General features: G+C 39.8%; 2 protein-coding genes across 5 annotated transcripts; one reads left to right on the forward strand and one right to left on the reverse strand.

The window, feature by feature from the left end:
• Positions 1 to 638: 638 nt before the first annotated feature.
• On the reverse strand, positions 639 to 3,625 carry POLR2K (RNA polymerase II, I and III subunit K). The gene is made up of 4 exons (XM_059483205.1): positions 3,410 to 3,625; positions 2,002 to 2,065; positions 1,212 to 1,304; positions 639 to 794 (listed from the first exon to the last, which is right to left on the reverse strand). The coding sequence occupies exons 2-4, from the start codon at positions 2,060 to 2,062 to the stop codon at positions 772 to 774; spliced, it is 177 nt and encodes a 58-aa protein (XP_059339188.1). The 5' UTR covers positions 2,063 to 2,065; positions 3,410 to 3,625; the 3' UTR covers positions 639 to 771.
• A 1,314-nt stretch (positions 3,626 to 4,939) lies between these two features.
• On the forward strand, positions 4,940 to 16,956 carry FBXO43 (F-box protein 43). Of its 4 annotated transcripts, XM_059480054.1 has the most exons (7): positions 6,273 to 6,439; positions 7,401 to 7,477; positions 9,349 to 9,506; positions 12,534 to 14,059; positions 14,917 to 15,019; positions 15,837 to 16,022; positions 16,113 to 16,956. In XM_059480054.1, the coding sequence occupies exons 4-7, from the start codon at positions 12,582 to 12,584 to the stop codon at positions 16,359 to 16,361; spliced, it is 2,016 nt and encodes a 671-aa protein (XP_059336037.1). In that variant the 5' UTR covers positions 6,273 to 6,439; positions 7,401 to 7,477; positions 9,349 to 9,506; positions 12,534 to 12,581; the 3' UTR covers positions 16,362 to 16,956. The 4 variants fall into 4 exon arrangements, with proteins under 4 accessions (XP_059336053.1, XP_059336037.1, XP_059336029.1 ...); XM_059480070.1 differs by lacking the exons at positions 6,273 to 6,439; positions 7,401 to 7,477 and adding an exon at positions 4,940 to 5,122; XM_059480046.1 differs by lacking the exons at positions 6,273 to 6,439; positions 7,401 to 7,477 and adding an exon at positions 7,077 to 7,285.
• The last annotated feature ends 3,721 nt before the right edge of the window (positions 16,957 to 20,677 follow it).

Raw genomic sequence — 20,677 nt, forward strand, 5'->3', positions numbered from 1 at the left:
CCCTTCAGTGGTATTACATAACACACATTACAAACAGACAGATGCAAAAAGTTTTGGCTCATCATCACAAACCCACCACTTATTACAGACCCCTGAAAAGTCATCTGAAAAGCAAAACAAGATCTCACTTTTTTGGGGTGCTACCCAAAAAATTTTTGTAACACAGATTTAATTCTTTCCTTGAATACAAACAAGTCAAACAGCACTTAAGAAATTTCTGTTTCCATATTGCTTCTTAATGTTTAACTTGCCTCCCTCTCCCTCTTCTTTCAGGAGAAATTATTTTTTCACACTTTCAGACATCCATACTTTTGACATGTCCACAACTGGGTGCCAGCATTGGGTGCTCTGATGTCCTTTAAGATTTTCTTTTTTGAAATCCAGATCAGTTTCAAATCTAGCCTTCTATTTATTTTCAGTAGAATTTATTCAAATCACAGTTATTTTATGCAGTTCATTGGAGTCCAAAGAACATTTAGCAAAGTTAAAATACAAATAAAGTTTAGATGAGAGTAATGAAAACAAAGATAACTCAAAAAGAATACAATTATCACTGAATTTAAAAAACACTGCATACTTTGACTACAATTTAAACAACAGCTTTAGAAATCTACTGATGGAAGACAATATAGACAAAATTTAGTTTTACAATGAACTTTAATATTTCAATCTCTTAAAACACAAATAAGAGCGTGCATTTACACACAAACAGTTTTACAGAACAAAGTTATCAGAAAGATTGTATAATGAAGTCACTATCTTCAGCAGACATCATCGAGCATCAAAAACTACCACTGGAATAATGCAGTTAAAGAAAAAATATGTTGTGATTGAAAAAAAGATGGGGAGAGGAAAAGAGACTGTCTAAATCTAATCACAACTTTCTACATAAAGTATTTCAAAAGTCATCTATAATAAGATGCTGAATAATATCAACAATTACCACTATGTTACCCAGCAGACTATAGTAACTTAATCTAGAAAGAAAATGGAAAAAAAAAAAAAGACAAAGTGCCAGAAAAGAAATCCAGGTGCCAAATAACACTGCAGAGATTGTTCTACAGTAGTTTGCTCTCCTGTATTGATTTTTGACCCTGAAGAATTGCTATGTGATTTTTTGAATCTTCCATTCTGTTTCCCTTACATTCCATTTCCCCTTGTCTCCCTTCACAGCTCTCCAAAGGCATTCAAGTGCACTTGTAAAAGGATACATCTTTTTGTCCTTTTCTTGTACATTATTCTGTAGCCACATTCTCTGCACCTGATAGGATCTCTTGCCTTTATTTCATTTTCTGTATGACATTCTGATGTTATGGAGGAAGAAAAAGGAAGTGGGGGCAAAGAAGAACAGCACTGTTAATGCAAAGATAACTTTGAAAAGTTGTGACAGTCAAATTCCTACTTGTGGCAAACAAACATAGCAAGTGCAATGAATCTGTATCAAGAGCTCAAAGGTAACAAGATACCATGAAAAAAAAGAAAAAGAAAAAATAAAAAGCAAGCTTCACTTACATTAAGATAAAAGAGAATCTTGGTAAAAATCACCCAAATATTACTGCATAGAACACATTCCACACTTGATACTAGATCATCTACTACTGAAAATTTCAGTTCATCCCTCCAAAGCACAAAGACAAAAGACAAAATATTCCATGGATTCCCGAAAATCAACAATTTTTAAGTTGTTGATTTGTCTATAGGTAAGAGAGAATTTGACTGCTGTACTTCAGGGAAAGCTGAATGCCCTTACAGCACTGTCAATAAAACATACAGAGATGGAGGAGCTCCACACAGCAACACAAGCTCCAGGGAATTACCTCCACAACACTGTGTATGTACCCCATACATGTGTCACCATCACTGCATAAAGCTTTAAACATCATACACTGCAACTATTTGTATCTATGCACCCTTCAGTGTAATGACTAAGCACCATTCATTGTTAAAGCACCAAATCTCCAGTAACAAGTAATAAAAAAATCAGTAATGTCTTTTCCTTACCTCCACAAATGTAAATCATTGGCTGCTGCTTTGGAGGCTGAACATCCTTCTGTGAATCCATGTTCTAAAACAAAAAATACACAACATGCACATTAGCTTGGGTGTGGGATTTTTTGGTTTGTTTTTTGTTTCCAAGGCATATACAATCACTTTAATATCTCAAGCTAAAGGTAAGAGAACATGAAACCACTTCCTTAAAAGTAAATACAAACAAATTCCATTTATATTTGATGCACAGGGCATGGGTTAATTCAGGCTGAAAGAGACTTCAGAAAGTCATTTAGTTTGACTTCTTAAAAGCAAAGTAACATCAGGTTCCACAGAGCTTTACCACTCTGGTATAGAAAATATCTAAGGATGAGGACAACATGATGTTTTATATTAAACAGTATTTCAAATATTAAAGACCAATGAGTAATATTTTTTTTCCTCCTTCCTGCCAATGTTAAGAATTTCCTTGCTGGAAATATAAACTCCCACTACGTCACTCCATTTAGGAGAACTGGAAAGAATCCATTACACTCTACAGCTTTCAAGTATGGTACACCATAATCATAGTGGTATCTTAACTCACATGTGCTACAGTTTTTTTGTGTCAGCACGTTGCAGTAAGGTATGTGCAGCCACCCACTACCACTGGAAAACAACAGACATCTAAAACACAGCTGAACTAAGGTGGATCACAGTTGTAGCTAAATAACCTGGGTAGTGCTTCCTGTGCAGTAAAATTATACTGCTGCTAAGGGCAGCAGTGAATTCAGTTCTGTGTTTTGCAGGGAGGTACCATAGTTTAGCTGGCCTTCACACACCCTGCAGCCCTAAGTGCCACCAAGCTGGCAGAGCCCACAGGCCCAGTGATGCAGCAACATGTGCTGGGGTGCAGCCAGAATCCATTGCAGAGACGTGGGGGTACCATGTGCAAGTCACCTCAGCAAAGCACAGAATGGGAAAGGCTGGAAAGGACACCAGTGGGTCACCTGGTCCGACCTCCCCACTTAAGCAGGATCATTCTAGAGCACATGGCACAGGAGTGCACCCAGATGGTTTCTGAGTATCTCCAGTGAGGGGGACTCTGCAACCTCTCTGAACAATCTGTTCAGTGAGCAGTCACTCGCACTGTAAAGAAGTTCTTGCTCCAATTCAGGTGGAATTTCTTATGCCTCAGTTTCTGCCTGCTGCCTATTGTCCTAGTGCTTGGCACCAACCAGAGGAGCCTGGCTTCATCTTCTTGGCACCCCTCGCTTCAGATATTTTTACATATCAATGAGGTCCTCTCTCCGAGCATCTTTCATGCGCCCGTAAAAGAGGCCAACCCGCTCCTTCACGTCTCGCAGAGGAGCGAAGGAGAAGGGCAGACAGCCCCCACAGGGAACGGGCCCCAGGCCCCCCATCCCGCCCCAATTCCAACCTCCGTCCCGCGGGTCTGGCACGCAGAAACGAAGCCCACGAGCCTGGTCCCGGCCCTTCCCTGCCCACCACGGCCGCACCAGCACCGCAAAGGGAGCACCCGGAGGAGCCGCCCGCCGCTCCCGCCGCTCCGCCGGCCTCGCCGCCTCCCCGGCGCACGCTGATGACGCGCGCGCGGCGCCCGCGGGGCGGGCTGTGCTTCACCCCGCCGCCAATGGTAATGAGGCTGAGAAAATAACAAATATTCCGTTCTGGGTGTTAGCCACCTGGGGGGAAAAAAAGGCACACAGATTATTTTAAGACAGAAGCTTCCATACGAATAGCAGCGTCAGTTGTCAATAAAGAAAGTAGGCAGCTGCATGGTTAGGTAAAATGAGCCCCAAGGTACCCGATGTTTTCATTCTTTTTTTAGCTGTACCCAACATATTCGGGATGGAGAACGCCCCGCGCCAGACCTGGTCATACAGCTGCGGAGTTTTAAACCACCGAGGTGTTCTACCTAAGGTCCCCTCTGTTTTCAGAAGCATTTTACCAAAAATTTCGTGGATAAACCCGGCATCTTGATATTTGGATGCCGTGGTCGGTATCATATGTACCCACATGAAGCCAGACTTACATACTACAAACATATATATTGCACATTTTAAGTGTCAGGTTCTGTGATGAAAGAAGTTCATGTGTCGGTATTTCCCGACGTACTAAACTAAAGCAGTGCGGGCAAGATTTGAAACGACACCGCTTGCTCTTTGTCACTGGCTCCACCTCGCTTGCGGCAGGAATTTTGAATCTTCGACTGACAGTTTGTATAATTAAGTATCTTTGCTGTATTTCTTTCCTCCCTCCCCCCCATGTTTAACGAATACTATGTTTTGTGAACATGCCAATTTAAACTACTAGATCGTTCTAAGGTTCCCTAGTTTGAGGAAAGATCTCTTTCTGTTTCTGAATATTGAATGAAAATTATTTCCTAAGCATCCAAATTAGTACGGATGAGGTTTTATCAGTTGTAATTCATTGATGTTCTCCTACCAGCAAATGACCTTCATATAGGACTTGTAACTTCCCCAAAATGAACTCAGATAATAGAAAATAATTGTAGTTTTCCTAATTTTGTGTTTAAATTAAACGTAATAAAATCACAGAAATGGCTTCAGACTTGCTTCTTCACACTGCTCTTTAAGAATAAAGCTAAACATAACTTTTGGAATGTCAGAATGAAGCACGGGCAAGAAAAATGGTTTGTAAAAGGCAGAGGTATTGTTATAGCTCACTAGTTGCATACGCTCCTCTGCTACGGAGCCGCTGGTATGGGTGGGTACCAAGAGGTTTAAACAGAGGAGAAAAACAGCCTGAGCTCTCTCTTGGTAAACGCATGGTAAGAAATTAGCAAATCCTAGAAAAGCAAATAGCAACCCCCGCCCACCGCCCCCCCCCCCCTCCGGTATTATTTCTCTAGGCTCGTTAGTATTTTAAAAATGCGTTTGTCAACCGACAAATTTAAAAGGACTTAATAAAAATATCTCCATGAAGAATTTAGTTAATCCTCTGAAAATAAAGTTTCCATTATTAATAAAGAAATAATGTAATTGTTTGATTATCGGCATCCTTTCAACGTTCACTTGGAAAAATAGGATGCTTTACCAGATCTTAAAGCTTCGGTTACTTCAGCCGTTTCCGATAAAATCCGCCCCTTTCTTACGAGAGGAGCGCTTTGGTAAGTCCCATTCCCATCTGCTGGTAAATTCTAGCCCTAAAGATGCTCCTTCGGATTTAGAGTAGCAGAGAGTGTTGAGACGGTGTGAGAGACTCCCACTGTACTGTAAAGTGAAATAATTCTTGGGGAATGGGTAGGCAAATGAGAGGAAAGGCTTGTATGTCGAGATGGGGAAGGCACAGGGGTACAGGTACTTTAGACAGGGGAAGGAAATGCAGCCGTAACCGAGCGCAGTGCGAGTGTTGCAGAATGTTTCACCTCGTTTCACTTGTTAGAAGTAGCGTTCTCAGGTTTTGGTTGGGTTTTTTTTTGTAATTGTTGTTTTTGTTTTGTTTGTTTTTTGTTTTGTTTCTTTTTGTTAAAACACACTTTGTAGTGTGACTTCTGTGTATTGCATAAAATGTCGCAATTACGACTTGTTAAATTTCTGGATATTTTTGATCCAGCTCGCATAAATCCATCCAGGTTTGAGTGACGGAGCCAGAGTTTGCAGCGGCTGTGTCCCACTAGTAAGCTTCCAGGTTTACTGAGAAGATATTTTATAAATAAGTACAAATATTTGAAAAACAATTTTATTCCTGCGAAACAGACGGTACCACAGAAAACACCCTCAGAAAAGTTTACTACCTTGAAGAAAGCTTTTAATGTTTTCTCTTTTTAAAAAGGAAGGGGGAGATAATCCAAGAACCTTTCGCTTTTTAGCCATAACTGTTACCTTGCAGTCAAATAAAGCGATATTCTTTCCCTAATAATGTCTGCTTCCGCCGGCTGAGTCGGGAACTTTTAACCCCTTATTTCCTCGGGCCCCTCTCAGGCTGCCTCACACCAGGAGGAGCGGAGTTGCCAAAGGGGAAGGCTGAGAAATTGCCAGACCCCACGAACAGAGGATACTTTACTAAAACCGGGAGTTTTCTTATTAAAACGTAGGTGTTGCATTTAGAGTCGGTTTTAGGTCTGACATTCCCCATCCCGCCGGTGTGAAGCCTCCCGTTATCCTTACCGAGCCCAGGAAAAACAGCCATCCATGTGGTCATTGTTTTGGCGGGTTGGTATTTGGGTTTATTTTAGTTTACAGAAAAACTAAAACCGCAGCAAAACTCAGCCGCCAGTTTCTGAATTACTACAAGATTTTTAACAAATTCAACGGGAGTAGCCCGTAGGCCGTTCACGACAGGACAAGGTGTGGAAAATGTGCTCTACACTGTAGCCAGGGAGAATGGTCCTTCGTGGAATCTCGGGCAAAAAGTATCATGGGGAGATCTGAGGAGAACCTACGCAGTGCTGGAGTCGGGGATCCTCCTCTCGACTGCTTTGAAGGTGATGTACTTGACAAATGCTCTGTGACTGTTTAGTCCTGGGCTGTCCGGTAAAAGGTGCTAATTAACTCAAATTAAATAGCGCCCTTATAACCCAAGCTTAAAGGCTGTGGTGCAGATAAGGATTATTCGCTGTGAATGCCTCAGGCACCCCTGAGCCACCCCTTAGAGCCGGCGCCCCTGCGCCTCCGCCCCATACTCCCCTCCATCGTAGGGAGCGGAGTGGGCTCTGGCAGAGGCGGGAAAACCTCACCCTCACTGGGAGCCTCTGGGGAAGCACAGCAGGGGCGGGAGCGATTCAGGGGCGCTTTAACAGTGGGCTGGGTGCGGCGGGGGCCGTGGGGCTGAGGTGTAAAGCGTGAGGAGCGGGGCAAGCCTCGCCGCTGTTCCCTCACGTCCCCGCGGGGCGGGCTGGGCACTCCCGGTCTCCTCAGGCTCCCGGCCGGGCCAGCGCGGAGGGGGCGGGGAGGCAGCGGTTGGTCAGGGCGGGTAGTTCAAAGCCGAGCGAGGGAAAGCGGCGGCGGCCGCACGCGAGGGGCCGGTGTGGGTGGGGAGAGCGAAGCGGCTCCTCGCCAAGGGCAACGGGCCTGGGGCCGGGCGGCGAGAGCTGCTGAAGTTCCTCCAGCCCGCCTTTCCTCCTGCTCCTCGCTTTCAGCCCTGCTCGGGGTGCCCCGCCGGCGCCTCAGCTGCTCCCGGTGGGAGGGCGGCCTCCAGGCTCCGCTCTGTGCCCACCGGTTTGCCAGGCGAGAAAGCGAAGCCGTTGCTTTGCTCGTGTCCGGCATCCCAGGGGACCGAGAGACCCTCGGGTGCTGGTCCTCAGCTGCGTCTCTATTATCGCCATCGCTGGGTAATTAGGCTTTGCAGTTAACACATGTATTTGTGGAGTGAAAACTCTCTTGGCTGGGTAATGTTTCTCTTGCACCTCTTTCTTTTCTCTCCACATACTTACTTTCTTACTTCAGGTTATCACTAGGGGTAAGCAATACTTTGAATACACCGCATTTGCTCTGGAAGATCTTGATTTGCTTCACAAATTAGGGTAAGTGACCCACATCATGCAGACAGGACTTGGCTGTGTCATCTTCAATATTATTACCTGGAAGGTATCAGTGACACTGGGGCCAAAGAGCGGAGTCTGTTTTACTGCAGATACCGTATCTGTTTAAATAACAGCAAACATATTTCTGTATCACCAAGACTTTGTCTTTATCTGTTTTGTTAGCAGTGGTAACAAAATTGTTCAATGCATAAGTATTCTGTGTGTATTACTGAGGAATATAAGTTGCTAGGAACAGGTGTAACTCCATCCTAGAATTTATGTCTACATTGGAGATACCATTTATATTGTCTTCTAGTAACCAACATGTTCACCTCTTTAGGGTGCTTGGGAAGACTAAACTTGTTAGAAATTATTCGTTGTCCGAATCTGTGAATCCCGTACTAAATTTAGTTTGGGTCTCTGAATATGAATTATTTTGTCCAGTAAACTCCCAGAAAATTTGCAGTTTACTTGTAAATTGATTTGAGAATGGCGAAGTTAATAATAGATATGAGAAATGCACAGAGCACATAAATCTGTCCTTAGTAGATATTGATTTTGTTACTTCCTCTGTAATTGACTAGGTGTGACCCGCCTTTCCTTCCCTGCACATCTGTTTGATCACATCTAACACAAGGCTAATAAAACTTCCAGGAACTAGTTAGATCCCCAAATGAAAAAGGTGTGGTGTTATGGCTCAAATTTAGTAGATTAAATTCTCATAATAAAAAAAAGTGCTTATAAAAGGTAGTGTTATAAGAGATTTTTTTAGGTATCTCTTGTGAGTAGAAATAGACTCTTGTTCTATTATGAGAAATGTTTAGCACCTCTGAAAGGCTTTTCCTTTTGCATTTGTAAAATGAGATTTTGTATTAAATTAAAGCTTAATTTGTGCAGGTACTACAGTTTGGAAAAGAATCATATACAAGCTCGAGGTGTGTACTGGGATTTGTGTAAATCCCAGAATGGTTCAGGTTGTAAGGGATGTTAAAGATCATCCAGTTCTGAGCCCCTTCCATGGGGCTCAGGGCCTTCTTCTAGTAGATCAGGTTGTTCTGAGCCACATCCAGTGGGACCTTGAACACTACTAGTGATGGAGTGGCTTCTTTGGGCAACCTGTTCCAGTGTCTCATTGCCCTCATAGTGAAGAATTTCTTCCTAACATCCAACCTCACTTTCCTTATTTCAGTTTAAAGTCCTTACCTTACTGCCTTGTTTTATCACCAAATGCGCTTGTAAAAAGTCTCTGGCTTTCTCAATGGGCACCCACGGGGTACTGAAAGGCTACAGTTATTTTCTTTGAAGGATTCTCTTCTCCAGGCTGAGCAGCCCTCACTGTCTCAGACTCTTCAGGCAGAGGTGCTCCAGCCCTCTGATTATTTTCATGCTCTCCTTCTGGACTCACTCTAACACGTCCATGTCCTCCTTATTTTTGGGGGCCTCAGGGCTGAAGGCAATACTCCATGTGAGGTTTCAAAATTGTGGAGTAGGGCGTAAAGAAGTAAAAATAACTATAAAAATGTATGAATGAACGGAGAGGTATAGAAAAGAGGTGAAATGAAGCTTAATGGGCGGCCGTTGTTCACTCATTGTCAATTGGCAGTTTTATTTATATTCTCCTGCAATGTTTTCTAACAGATCCGAATCGATGTCGTGTCCTCACAGGCTCCCCCTGCCGGACGCTGGCCGCTGTACAGCATTATATTCGGCTTCTACTTGACTTACCAAAATTTCTTTAACTCTGCTATTCTGACCTCCCTTATAGCTGCAAAATCTTGCTTTGTGGTGATTTTGATGTTAATTGAAGCACAAGTTTGCTTCTTTTATACTGTAATGTTTTAATTTTTATTCTGTTCTTAATTCTCCCATAGAATGCCTGAGAATGAAACTGCAAGCATGAGGTTTTCCTGTTGTTGTTTCTTCAGCATCCTGCCTGAAAATTAATTTTCTAAGCCTGGGAGCCTTTGGGCTTTTGTTAAATGTGTGATTAGTTCGACTGTATTTAAGGGAAATACTAATATTTTGAAAGGTAAGTGTGGATATGTGATTTTTTTTTTTGGTGGGATTGAGATTTTGAACAGCTGTCTCTAGCATTCAGTTTAAATCTCTATCAACATTTTTGGCAATAATATCTACTGACAACACTTGCTAATTAACTGTAGTTTTGCAAAATTCAGCATAAAAATGAAGATAATGCCCTCTTGTTATGACAGATTTTTTTTTATAGGTCTTTGTCTTCTTACAAAAAGAAGAGCTATGCTCATGTGGTCCTTTGCTAATGAATAATTGACTGAAGTATAGAAGTGTACTGCACAGAGATTTCATACCTTTAAAAATGTAGGAAAAAGTTCTTTTCTGGTTCATGACAAAGCCTTTTCAGCCTAGTTCCTAAAACCATGGAATCACAGAATGTGTAAGATTGGAAGGGACCGCTGGAGATCATCTAGTCCAACTTTCCTGCTTGAGCAGGGTCCTTAGAGCACATTACTCAGGGTTGTGTCCAAACGGCTTTTGAATATCTCCAGAGAAGGAGACCCCATGAACTCTCTGGGTGGCCTCTTCCAGTGTTTTGTCAGCCTCACAGTAAAGAAATTTTTTCCTGTGTTCAGGTGAAACTTTCTATGCAGCAGTTTCTGCCATTGCCTCTTGTCCTATCACCTGGCAACACCAGGAGGAGCCTGGCTGCATCCTTTTGGTGCCCTCCCTTCAGATACTGATAGACATTGATAAGGTCCCTTCTCCAGGCTATACAGGCCCAGCCTTTCCTCATAACTCAGGTGTTCCAGTCCCCTAATCATCTCCATAGCTCTACTGGACTCTCTCCAGTATTTGTTTGCCTTTCTTGAACTGGAAAGCTCTGAACTGGATGCAGCACTCCAGGTGAGGCCTCAAAAGGGCTGAGCAGAGGGTCAGGATCACATCCCTTAACCAGTTGGCAATGCTTTTCCTCATGCACCACAGGGTACCCTTGGCCTTCTTGGTCACCCTGCTGGCTCATGGACATTTTGTTCTCCACCAGGACCTTCCCTGCAGAGCTGCTTCCCAGCAGATCAGCCCCCATCCTGGACTGGTGGTCCCTGAGGTTCCTCACCAGGTGCAGGATCTGCATTCACCTCTTAGAGTTTCAGATGGTTCTCTGCCCATCTCTCCAGCCTGCCCAGGTCCTTCTGAAGGGCTGCACAGCTCTGTGGGGTATTGGCTGCTTCTCCCAGCTTTGTGCCATCAGTGAACTTGCTGAGGGAGGTGTCTGCCCCTTTCATCCAAGTCACAGATGATGAGTTGAACTATAGTGAGCCCAGGATCAACCATTGGGGGACACCAGTACTTACAGATCTTCTAAAACATGGAGAAGTGATGTAGATGAAACATTAAATGCTGTTTGGAGTTGGTCTGCAGCAGCAAAGAAGTAATCTCTAACTCACTAAACACTAAGAGCTTTGCCCTTGTGTCTCCTATTTGTGCTGTCACTTTTCATCGTGTAAAACAAGGAACAAGGTAAAAGCAGAGACAGAAAACAAATGGGAAAGAAAGGTGTTTATAGAAGTGAATGGGAGAAGGGAACAAAGCATGTCAGATTTCAGTTTGTTTTTGTCTTGGAATTATTTTCACATACCTGTCTTTGATAGAAGAGTTTTTCTCAGTTCTGTATGTGGATTTTGTTTAAGTCTGTTTGATTTCATACTGACATTAGCAAGATTGTGTATGTCTTAACATCAAGGTTTTATTCTGCTGTTTAACATCCTTTTCCTTCTGAACTTCTCTTGTTGCTGTCTTCTTACAGTAGAAAACAAAACAAAGCATTTTTTAAAAATATTACAATCATCCTAAAAAGTGCTTTCCATGTCGGTCAAAAAATGCTGATTAATGACCCAAGATCATCAAAGAATAGTTCTGCCTCCCTTCTCTCGAGCAGTTTGAGTTCCCATTGCCAGTATTTAGTGGCTTAGGGCTAGACTAAGAAAGGACTGTTGGGATATTAGCAATGGCTTAGTAGTCGGGCTTGAAGCCACCTTTAAAGATGGCTACTTCTGTTTTGAAAGTTCAGTTGCTAATTCTAGGCTTTATGTTCCAGAATATCAGTTCTAGAGGCAACATACTACAGTAAAAGGTGCTGATTCAAACTCTTGAGTCTTGCAACCCTGATGTGAATGACTTTGGTGTCTGTGGGAACAGCCCTCTCGCTGCATTAGTCATAACAGTTACTGTGCATAGAAAACAGTGACCCAATGCCACTACAGTTAGGGTGGAGAAACTCTGCAGTGTATGAGAGGCAAAAGTTAGCCTGTTTCCACACATCTTTTATTTAAGTGTGTGCACTAGCCACTTCTAACCTTTCTAGGAAAATATATAGTAGCTCTTAAATTCTATGTACCTGGTGAGTGTGTCTCTAGTCAGTCATTTTCTTTAAAATGTAAGCCTTCAGAACACTCAGTTTACCTGTAGTGATGACCAAAAGCAGAGAGCTTCTTTACAAAATAACACTTAAATGTTAAGGCAGATAAAAAAGCACTTTTCTCTTTGTAACTAGAGGTCGAATTCATTCCTCTGGGGACTCTAGGGAGATAAATAATAGGGAAACTTCTAGACTTGTAACTTCATGATTCCTCTTGTTTTACTTAAGGAGAAAATATCTTTTATCTAAACTCACCTATTACCAGAGCTTCTGCTCATTCTTGAGTACTGAACTATTAGTTGCTGGATGAACCAGTAACAGTGCTAATAAAAATCTTGGCTCTACTAGAATGCTGGGGAGTTTTGTTGCCAATTTCAGCAGCAATGAGCCTCTAATTGCTGTGTAGCTTACTTGAAGTGCATTTCCATAGATGAGAAATGCCAGGTCAGTTAGCTAACTGCATATATGTTTTATTTGCCTCACAGTACAATGTGCATTTTAATCACTCATTGTAACCATCTATTTTTTTGTTTATGTATAAGCACTGTTTCTACTGAGACTAACGACAACACTTTTGTTATGACTGTTATCTTGATAGACTTGCACAATGCTTTCTCTCTAATCTGAGGGGGTTTTGGTGACTGCTTTTATTGTTTGTTTCAGAAACAACAGTGGTATCTTTATTTACAAAGTCAAAGTGTCAAGCAGAAGATGTCAGACAGTCCTCTAGTGAGGTTCAATATTCTTAAAAGAAATAGATTAACACCTCCCAGGAGCAGCTTTAAATACTCCAATTTTAAAGACATGTGTCGCACTTCAGCATTTCTGGACAGCAGATGCAATGAGTCAGGAAAAGATCCTGAGGCAGACCGTGAAGAAGCACCCAGTGTAACAAGTGTATCGTTGCTACAGGGGCATTCTGAGCACGTCCATCCAAGTGCCTTCTTTTCCAGGTCACCACCGATTGAAAAAGAATTAAATTCTATCTCATTATCAGAAGAAAGAGAAACAAAGAGAAGTGCAGATTTTTTTGAAACTCCTAAATCAGGTAGAAAAGGTTCCTCACTACGCAGAAGGCTGCTTTTACCCAATACTGTTGAAGCTGGCACAACTGTAGGATGCTGTGAAAGACAACTTAGTTCTTCAGGAAGCATCAGGAAAAAAATATTCTCTTGTGTTTTGAGCTCTGAAGAAAAGCTTTCACAAACAGCTGCATATTCTCCAAAAGGTTACAAAACTCTGACAACTAGCACTTCAGAACCTGAGAATTCTAATCCTAATTCTCCAAAAAGGAGGCTTTCCTTTTCCCAACAAAGGACTTCTACACTAGAGGATTCCCAATGTAAGGACCCCTTATTGTTAGAATCAGAAGGTTTGTCTCCAATTCAGTGGAAGGATGTCACTGCTAGTAACACTAAGGAATTCAATGAAAATATTCTTATGAGTGTTAAAGATGGGGTGCTTAGGACTCCTGCTTACAGTAGGAGTAGCCTACCTGAGGCCAGTGAGGGCAAATACCTGACTTCTATCCCCAGCCCAGTAGAGAACTTGAACTTTGGACTATGTGATATAAACTCTTCCCCTGTTAAGGTAGCAAATTACGCAGATCTTTCAACACCAGAAGACAGTGGATATAATTCACTTCCTTTGGACAAATCAGGAGACTCATTGTCTGATTACGATGGATCTTTCCAAGAGCTCTTCCAAAAGCACAAAGAAGATTCTAGAACTTTAGACAGTAAAAGAAAGACAAGAAAACTTGAGCGAGTCAGAAGGTTATCCACTCTTCGGGAACTAGGCTCCCAGTCAGACACAGAAGATAATCATGGCAGTCCTACTTCAATGCATTTGTTAACAAAAGAAAGAGACTTTGTCAGTGAAGATCATGAGTTAGTTCTAAAAGAACAGCCTAGTGGAGACCTGGTTGTAAGTCACGGGGATTTCTCAAGAACTCCAGCTCTGAAATTAATTCATGAAATTTGCTTGCAAAAACAAAGATTGCACCAAAAGCAAATCTCAGAGAATATTGATGGAACAGAAATATTTGCATTTGATCATGTTCTTCCTGGACTTATTGGCAAGAAAATGGGCCTTGAAAAATTAGATATTTTAACAGAATTGAAAGCTAGAAATTTAAGACATGTTCTTGCTATAGTTTTAGATGCTTCGACAGTAGAAAGTCTATGCAGGTAAGTAATATTGCTTCACAGACACAAAAAAAGGGAAAAAGGGATGCTTGTGCAAATGAATGAGAATAACTTGTGGAATACTGGGTGTTGTTGTCAACAATATTTGTTTTTTTCTGAAAAAAAGAGACATTTTCTCACTGTTAATTAAGTAGGTCTTTCTGTGTAGATCTAAAAAATAGGGGCATTAAAAAGCTGAAAAAACATGAAAAATTAATAAACTCAAAACTAAATCACAATACTTGTAAATTTTAAAATATATAAAAATTACTTTAAGCCTAGAAAGTAATTAATCCTCATTACAAGTTCCCAATAGTGCATAGCACTCAAAACACATTTTCTTGAATTTTTCTTGTGTATTTTATTTCCTCAGTTATTTCTAAGCACGAAGATGATCAAAGAATTTTGATTCATGAGAAATCTTCTTGATTAATTTCTAATCAATAGCAACTGTTACATTTCACACAATGCTCTTGATCCCTTTGTTGTAACAAAGGGAATTGGTGAATAGATGAAAGTCTAAGGGCACAGATGTTTTCAGAACTCTAAACACAAGTGTGACTAGGAACAATTTTGGTAAGTGGCTTATATGGAGGAAGAAATTAATTTATTTTCTAAGTCATGGATGCTGTACTATTAGTGTTGCTGTTGTTCTTTAGACTCTTCTGTTATGCAGTGATATTTAGTGTATGAGACCTGTGTTGCATAACAAAATAAAGAACTAGTCCATAGCAGCAGTCTGTAAAATGACCAAGAGTTTATGAAACCATGCAAAAATCTTTACTAGGTAGTCTTGCTATTATGACTTCTGCACTACTTGAAAAAAATTGAAAGTGAATCAATTTTTTTATTTGTTCCAGCATTTGGAAAGTAAGCAAAAGCTGGCGTGAAATCATTGTACAAGACAGAAATGCAGATAAGAGGAGAAAACTGTACACAAAACAGCCGAAACAAGCAGCTCGGGTAAGATAGTTCTCAAAGGTGATTTTTTATTTTTTAACTATGAAAGAAGATAGAAAGATGAAACATCTTGTATAGCTACAGAAAAGTAACTGACAGAGACATTTCCAAAATGAGCAGGTGATGGATTCTAACAGGAGAATGTAATGGCTCTTACTGCTTTTCAGCTGTCTGCAGTTTGAGTACTGATCTTTCAACCATGTAAGACTCTTATTTACTCCTCCTGACCTTTCTTGAGAATCCTGTAGGATCTCTTCCTTGACTAATTCTAGCTTTATATTTTAAACTCTGCTCATACCATTGTGCCATGCTGTTCCTCATTGTCCATTTCACTCTAGTCTGCACTGCTGTAGGACCTGCTCTACTCTACCTCCTGATAATTTTCAGGACTGTGTCAGTGTCATGCTGTATTTGTGAACATCAAAGGATATGTAGAAGGTTTTTTAAGGGGCATCTAGAGAAATAAGCATATTAATAGCAGTATATATTTTCAGATCTTCCACATGATACATGCACACTTGCTTTTGAGACGTCCTAATTCACAACCATGAGCACCAGTAGAATGTGCTAAAAGGCTTTCTACCCTGCTCCTGTTACTTAGTTTTTGTTGATCTCTCTTGATCCCTTGCTAAATATAAACATTTAATGGTAAATACTTGTGAGATACATGTATATATATTTAGATTTATATAGTTTTGTTTTCTTATGTGTTGTTTCAGAGAGAAAAAACCCAAACAAGTAAAATCTAGCTGCAAATCCTAAATGAAATAAAATCCTAATTTTTTCCCTTTTCTTTTGTTAAATAATTATAAACTAACAGGAACATCTATTGAAGGCTGAAGATGCTGCTACAAGACTTAATATTCTCAATAGATCTGCTCTAAGGCTTGTTCAAGGTCAAGCCAGAACTCCTGTTTTACAGACACCACCTTCACACACTGAAATTACACCCAGGAGATGCAGTTCTGTTCCCCACTCAGCTAGCAGGCAGGAAGAATACATGAAAGTAGGTATCTAAGAAATGCTTCATTTTCAGTTTTTAGAAGATTTTCATTTACTAGAATAAATAGCTGTTTTCTCTCTCTTCTTGGTACAGGTTGCTAAAACTCTGTTCACTGATGAAGCTCTAAAACCCTGTCCAAGATGTCAATATCCTGCTAAATATCAATTGGTAATGAAACTGGGACTATGTAGCAGAGAAGCATGTGCATTTGAGTTCTGTATTTTATGTCTGCAGGCATTCCATGGGTCAAAAGAATGTAATAGTTTATCTGCAAAACGGAAGAATAAAAAAGATGCTCCACCAGGAAGTGCCCAAAGCAAAAGAAATTTAAAAAGGCTCTAAATTTGTAAAGCATGTAACTTACATTTAATTCTTTTACCCCTTCCCCTAAATTCCTGATCTTGTTCCTGTGCTTCCTAAAGGTATGCATTTTGAAAGCATCATCCCATTTGTTCTTGTTGACTTACCAAGGTAACCTCTCATGTATATATCTTAATTAACATAGTAGAATTTGTTTTTATAAAAAATGAACATTTAAAAATATTTTATGTTTTGTTTTACCTGTTGTCTAGTAGGTAGAAACTAACATCTTAATTTTTAAATAAAGTGTCTTAAATGTAGTCGTTACTATTTAGCTTACATGACCTCATTGATGTTTAAAAATGTTATTCTTGTCTTAAAGACAAATTAAAGAAAATTATTTCTAAAAAAGTCTTTGAAATCAGATTTCATTCACTTTAAATTAAATGTTTTTAAAATGTCTCAAAGTGGGACTCTATGTACATTTGCAAAAATGCTCTCATTAATATGGATGGTAAAACGTCAAAACTTAATATATTAGTTGTCTGAATTTTTAATTGCAATAATTAATCTATTGTTCCCTTAGCCTCTGTAAATGAATTCAGTAGAACAGTAATTTATAAAGTAAACTGATGCTGTGTGGATATTCTGTTGTACTGAGTTTTACAAAGTTTTTGTCTTGAAAACTTTGGGTGGTACTGTATATGTTCACGTATCTGAAAATGCTGTGGCATCACCTTTGCTGTTGTGAACTTAGCTTTATGCCTAATCTGACTTGACTCCACCTCCTGGATACTAGGTCACCTTCACAGTTCTACTTAAGCAAAAGGATCATCTACAGCTGAAAATCACTCTTATCTCTCGATATTTATTTATTTACCTCAATTTCCTTTATTAGGAAATATCTTGCTCTTGAACTAAATATGCTGATCCCTTCTAGAAAACTAACTCAATCTGCCTCTTGGACCTCCAATAATTTTTGTGTGGTTTTGGTTTGTATCCTAGCAATTACAAACAGCTTGAAATACAGGTGACAGAAATGGACACAGTACTTCTATGAAAATATGATATCAATTAATTTCTACAATAATATTGTCCCACTTGTCCTTTCAAAAAGTTTGTCGCAAGCATCTTGCAGAACTCTTGTTGTCAGCTGGTGTTTATTCCTCACTCTCCCTCTGATGTTGTCTTTTGTGTTATATTTTTGAAGACTGTGTATTTGTAGGTAAGCCTTAACACTGTGATTTTTTAAAAAGTCAGATTAAAAAAAAACAATCCAAAAGGAGATTTTGCAAGTAAAACAAAAGCTTCATATTTGCCTCTTTTAATATTTATTCACACATCTCTTTATTTTTGGTGTCTAAAATGACACCTCTAAGATTTTTTTCTTATTTTTTCTTTATTTATTTTTACATAATCTGTGGATGTTTAAGCCAAATGGACCAGGATGACAACTTCAGGATGTTCTAGGAACCTCTCTTCTTAGTTTTCACCTCTAACTGTTGTGACCTCTAATTTGGTTAGTACTTTTACCATTCTTGATTTTTAGCATAGTAGTTTCTCATTGCATTTGGAAGGAGGAGAGACAACATGGTTAATAAAATGGTAAGGAAATGTTAACACTAACTCTATTAACCAAACGTTATCATTAAGGAAAAAGTCAACCCAATATATCTGCCAGAAGTTAATGTTTAATTAATGTAACTATCAACACTTTTGTTCCATACTTATATTTGTGTTTGCTGAGCCTTTGCCTTGTTCTTAGGTTAGACTGGTAGCAACTTGAAGAACTGCTCAGTCTGTTCTGAGGGAACAATTGAGGCAAAGGATTTGGGGGCAAGGTAGGGAATATAGAGGTATGTGCACATAGGTTTGGTTTAGAAAAAAGGGCATTCATTACAGAGGAGGAGATTGCAAGTGGGACAATGGTTAGATGACTGAATTTTTTTAATATTTGTATTTCTCTAATTGTTTAGAGCTTTAGGTGTTCAAGGTCTACTTAAAAGTTAATTCGGTTCGAAGAACCATTGAATTTATTCTTTATTCCTTTGGTGTATAGTAAGTAACTATACATTTTTTAGAAATGCTTAATATTTTCTATTAAAGGTCAAAATGAACAGCTTTCTAGATGGGAAGTTCTATTACACAAGAATCTGAATATATGTCGTTTATCTTTACAAAAATTTGGATTAGTTTTGTTTCTTGCTGTTGAGTTACCAAATAAAGTAGGGGATGGTAGTAAACACAATGCAGAACAAGTACTGCATGTCATAACACTTCAGACTGCTATTGTCATCACTGCATGTTACCTTTGCTAAATACCAATATCTCTAAAATGTCTCAATTAAAAAAAAAGCTTTAAAGGAGTTCTTGAAAATTATTGGAAAGTTATGACAGTCGGTGAGAGTATCTAGCTCGCCTTCTGCTGTGGAGTGTTGCAGCACAATCCAGGAATGCATGGGGTTCAATAGTTCTGAAAGTATTCCTGAAAAAAGTACCCTTGAGTGGGAAACCATACAGGAACTCAGTTCTCAGTTGAAAAATCAGTTATTACCAATTTTTTTTTTCAAATGGAAAAGATATTAAATAAGTTTGTGAGTTTTTCCAAAGCTTATAGAGGATAGAGAGAGTAAATTGGTTCTGATACAGGCATTGTTTGTTTTTAAAGGTGGTATTTTTGATGTCTACAGCAGCTATTCAACAAGGAGAAGCTTGAAAGAAAAAAAAAATTAGGTCTTCTTTCACAATTTAAAATATTTTTCTCTTCTTTTGGTGTACTTAGAAGTTTCTTGGGGTTTTTTTTGTTCTAGATCTATCTCACAAAAATGTCTTCTTGACACATATCTTGCTCAGTGGGGTCTATCACAAGTGCAATCTGGCGATTACAAAAGTAATCTATGCTCTGCTGTCTGAGTGAAATGTGTTCTCTGTGGTCTTTGCTGCTTTATCAGAGGTGGGGGAAGTAAGAAGCCTGACTTCCCATTTCTGTGTAAATGTATTCTCTATGACAGTGATATTTTTTTTAAAACTTCTTTTAAAATAAAATCAGCTTTATTCCTTGACACAAGGGAGAAAGTAGTGATATGTTATTCTTTACCTACACATGAATAGAACACAAGGTATATGATAGCTATCTAATAGTCTAATAATTTGGGTGAAAGGAATCAAAGCATTTTAATTATAGGTTTGCTTTATTGACAGAAATTAAGTATTGGGGGCAGGAGAGTGGCAGTACAGAGTCCCTGCTAGTATGCTTTTTTCCTCTATACTGGATGTCTCAATTAGTCTCCATCACATATCACAAAGGTATGTAAGTCTGGATTTTGATGAAACAGCAAAAGAGAACCTAAGTTCTCCATAAAAGACAAACATACAAGACAAAACCAAACAATCCCCCCCAGCACACAAACACCACCCCTAAACCCTGAAAATGACCCCCCCACCCCACCTCTCTTCCAACAAAACAGAAAACTCAAACAGAAAACAGCTTACAAGTAGGGATTTGTGTTTCTTTCTCTACTGGTTGAATTAATTCTTGCAGACCTGAGGGCTAGCACAGAGAAGAAGAATGCAAAAGTACTCCTGGAGCAGAAATGACAATGATCAGAAGTATTCTTGATGCCTTGTGTAGGCTGACCTAGAACAGAGACTAGATGGAGTTAAAGAATAAAGTAGGTATTGATTAGGAGGCATCAACAGATCCACCTTGGGCAGCACAAGAGCCCAGCCAGGGCTACACCCAAAATGGTCACAAAATGGATGACCAGTCATGGGGTCTCACACTTTTATAAGTTCTGGTCCATTAGCATATTGGAGTTAACTGTCCAATTACAGCTTTAGCCCATGAAGTCTCATCCTTCTTGTTTTTCTCTCTTCAGTCCACTGTTGTTTATGCTCTTGGGCCTGAGATCTGGATCAGCTGTCCTTGGGTCCCCAGCTAGAGAAGGAATTGTTTTGTCTCCCTACTCTGTGAAGAGAGCTTGCTATGCCCTAATATGAAGCCCAGACCCACACACTAAAGCAGCATAGACTCTGAAAAACATAAAAGCTAAAATCTGAGACATCATTCTAAAATGTCCTACCCACAGTTATTCTCCAGCTCAAGATTTCTTGTTAAAACTGACAACAGATTGTTGGAAAGGGAGGAGTGAATTGTCTTTCCCTCTGGAACATGGGGATAATGTTCAAGATAATATTTGGGTTAGTATTGGGCTGCTGCAAATTTTATTTTTGCAATCCTCATTTCCCTTCAGACAGACATGATCTGTATAGTGGGAGGAGTGGCATTGCCTACAAATGCCCGGGGAATGAATTTAGTTTTTGACCATGATGGTTTGAGCCAGAGCTGTGGGTTTAAA

The sequence above is a fragment of the Ammospiza nelsoni genome, chromosome 1 (genome assembly GCF_027579445.1).
Source record: "Ammospiza nelsoni isolate bAmmNel1 chromosome 1, bAmmNel1.pri, whole genome shotgun sequence".
In the NCBI taxonomy this organism is placed as follows: Eukaryota; Metazoa; Chordata; class Aves; order Passeriformes; family Passerellidae; genus Ammospiza; species Ammospiza nelsoni.

Excerpts from the sequence above, each read along its gene's own strand:
- POLR2K (XM_059483205.1), bottom strand. The coding sequence starts at position 2,062 with ATGGATTCACAGAAGGATGTTCAGCCTCCAAAGCAGCAGCCAATGATT. Across the intron at positions 1,305-2,001 it reads AATGATTTACATTTGTGGAG|AATGTCATACAGAAAATGAA; the intron begins GTAAGGAAAAGA and ends CCATAACATCAG. Across the intron at positions 795-1,211 it reads CAAGAAAAGGACAAAAAGAT|TGGTAGTTTTTGATGCTCGA; the intron begins GTATCCTTTTAC and ends GCATTATTCCAG.
- FBXO43 (XM_059480070.1), top strand. The coding sequence starts at position 12,582 with ATGTCAGACAGTCCTCTAGTGAGGTTCAATATTCTTAAAAGAAATAGA. Across the intron at positions 14,060-14,916 it reads ACAGTAGAAAGTCTATGCAG|CATTTGGAAAGTAAGCAAAA; the intron begins GTAAGTAATATT and ends TATTTGTTCCAG. Across the intron at positions 15,020-15,836 it reads AGCCGAAACAAGCAGCTCGG|GAACATCTATTGAAGGCTGA; the intron begins GTAAGATAGTTC and ends ATAAACTAACAG.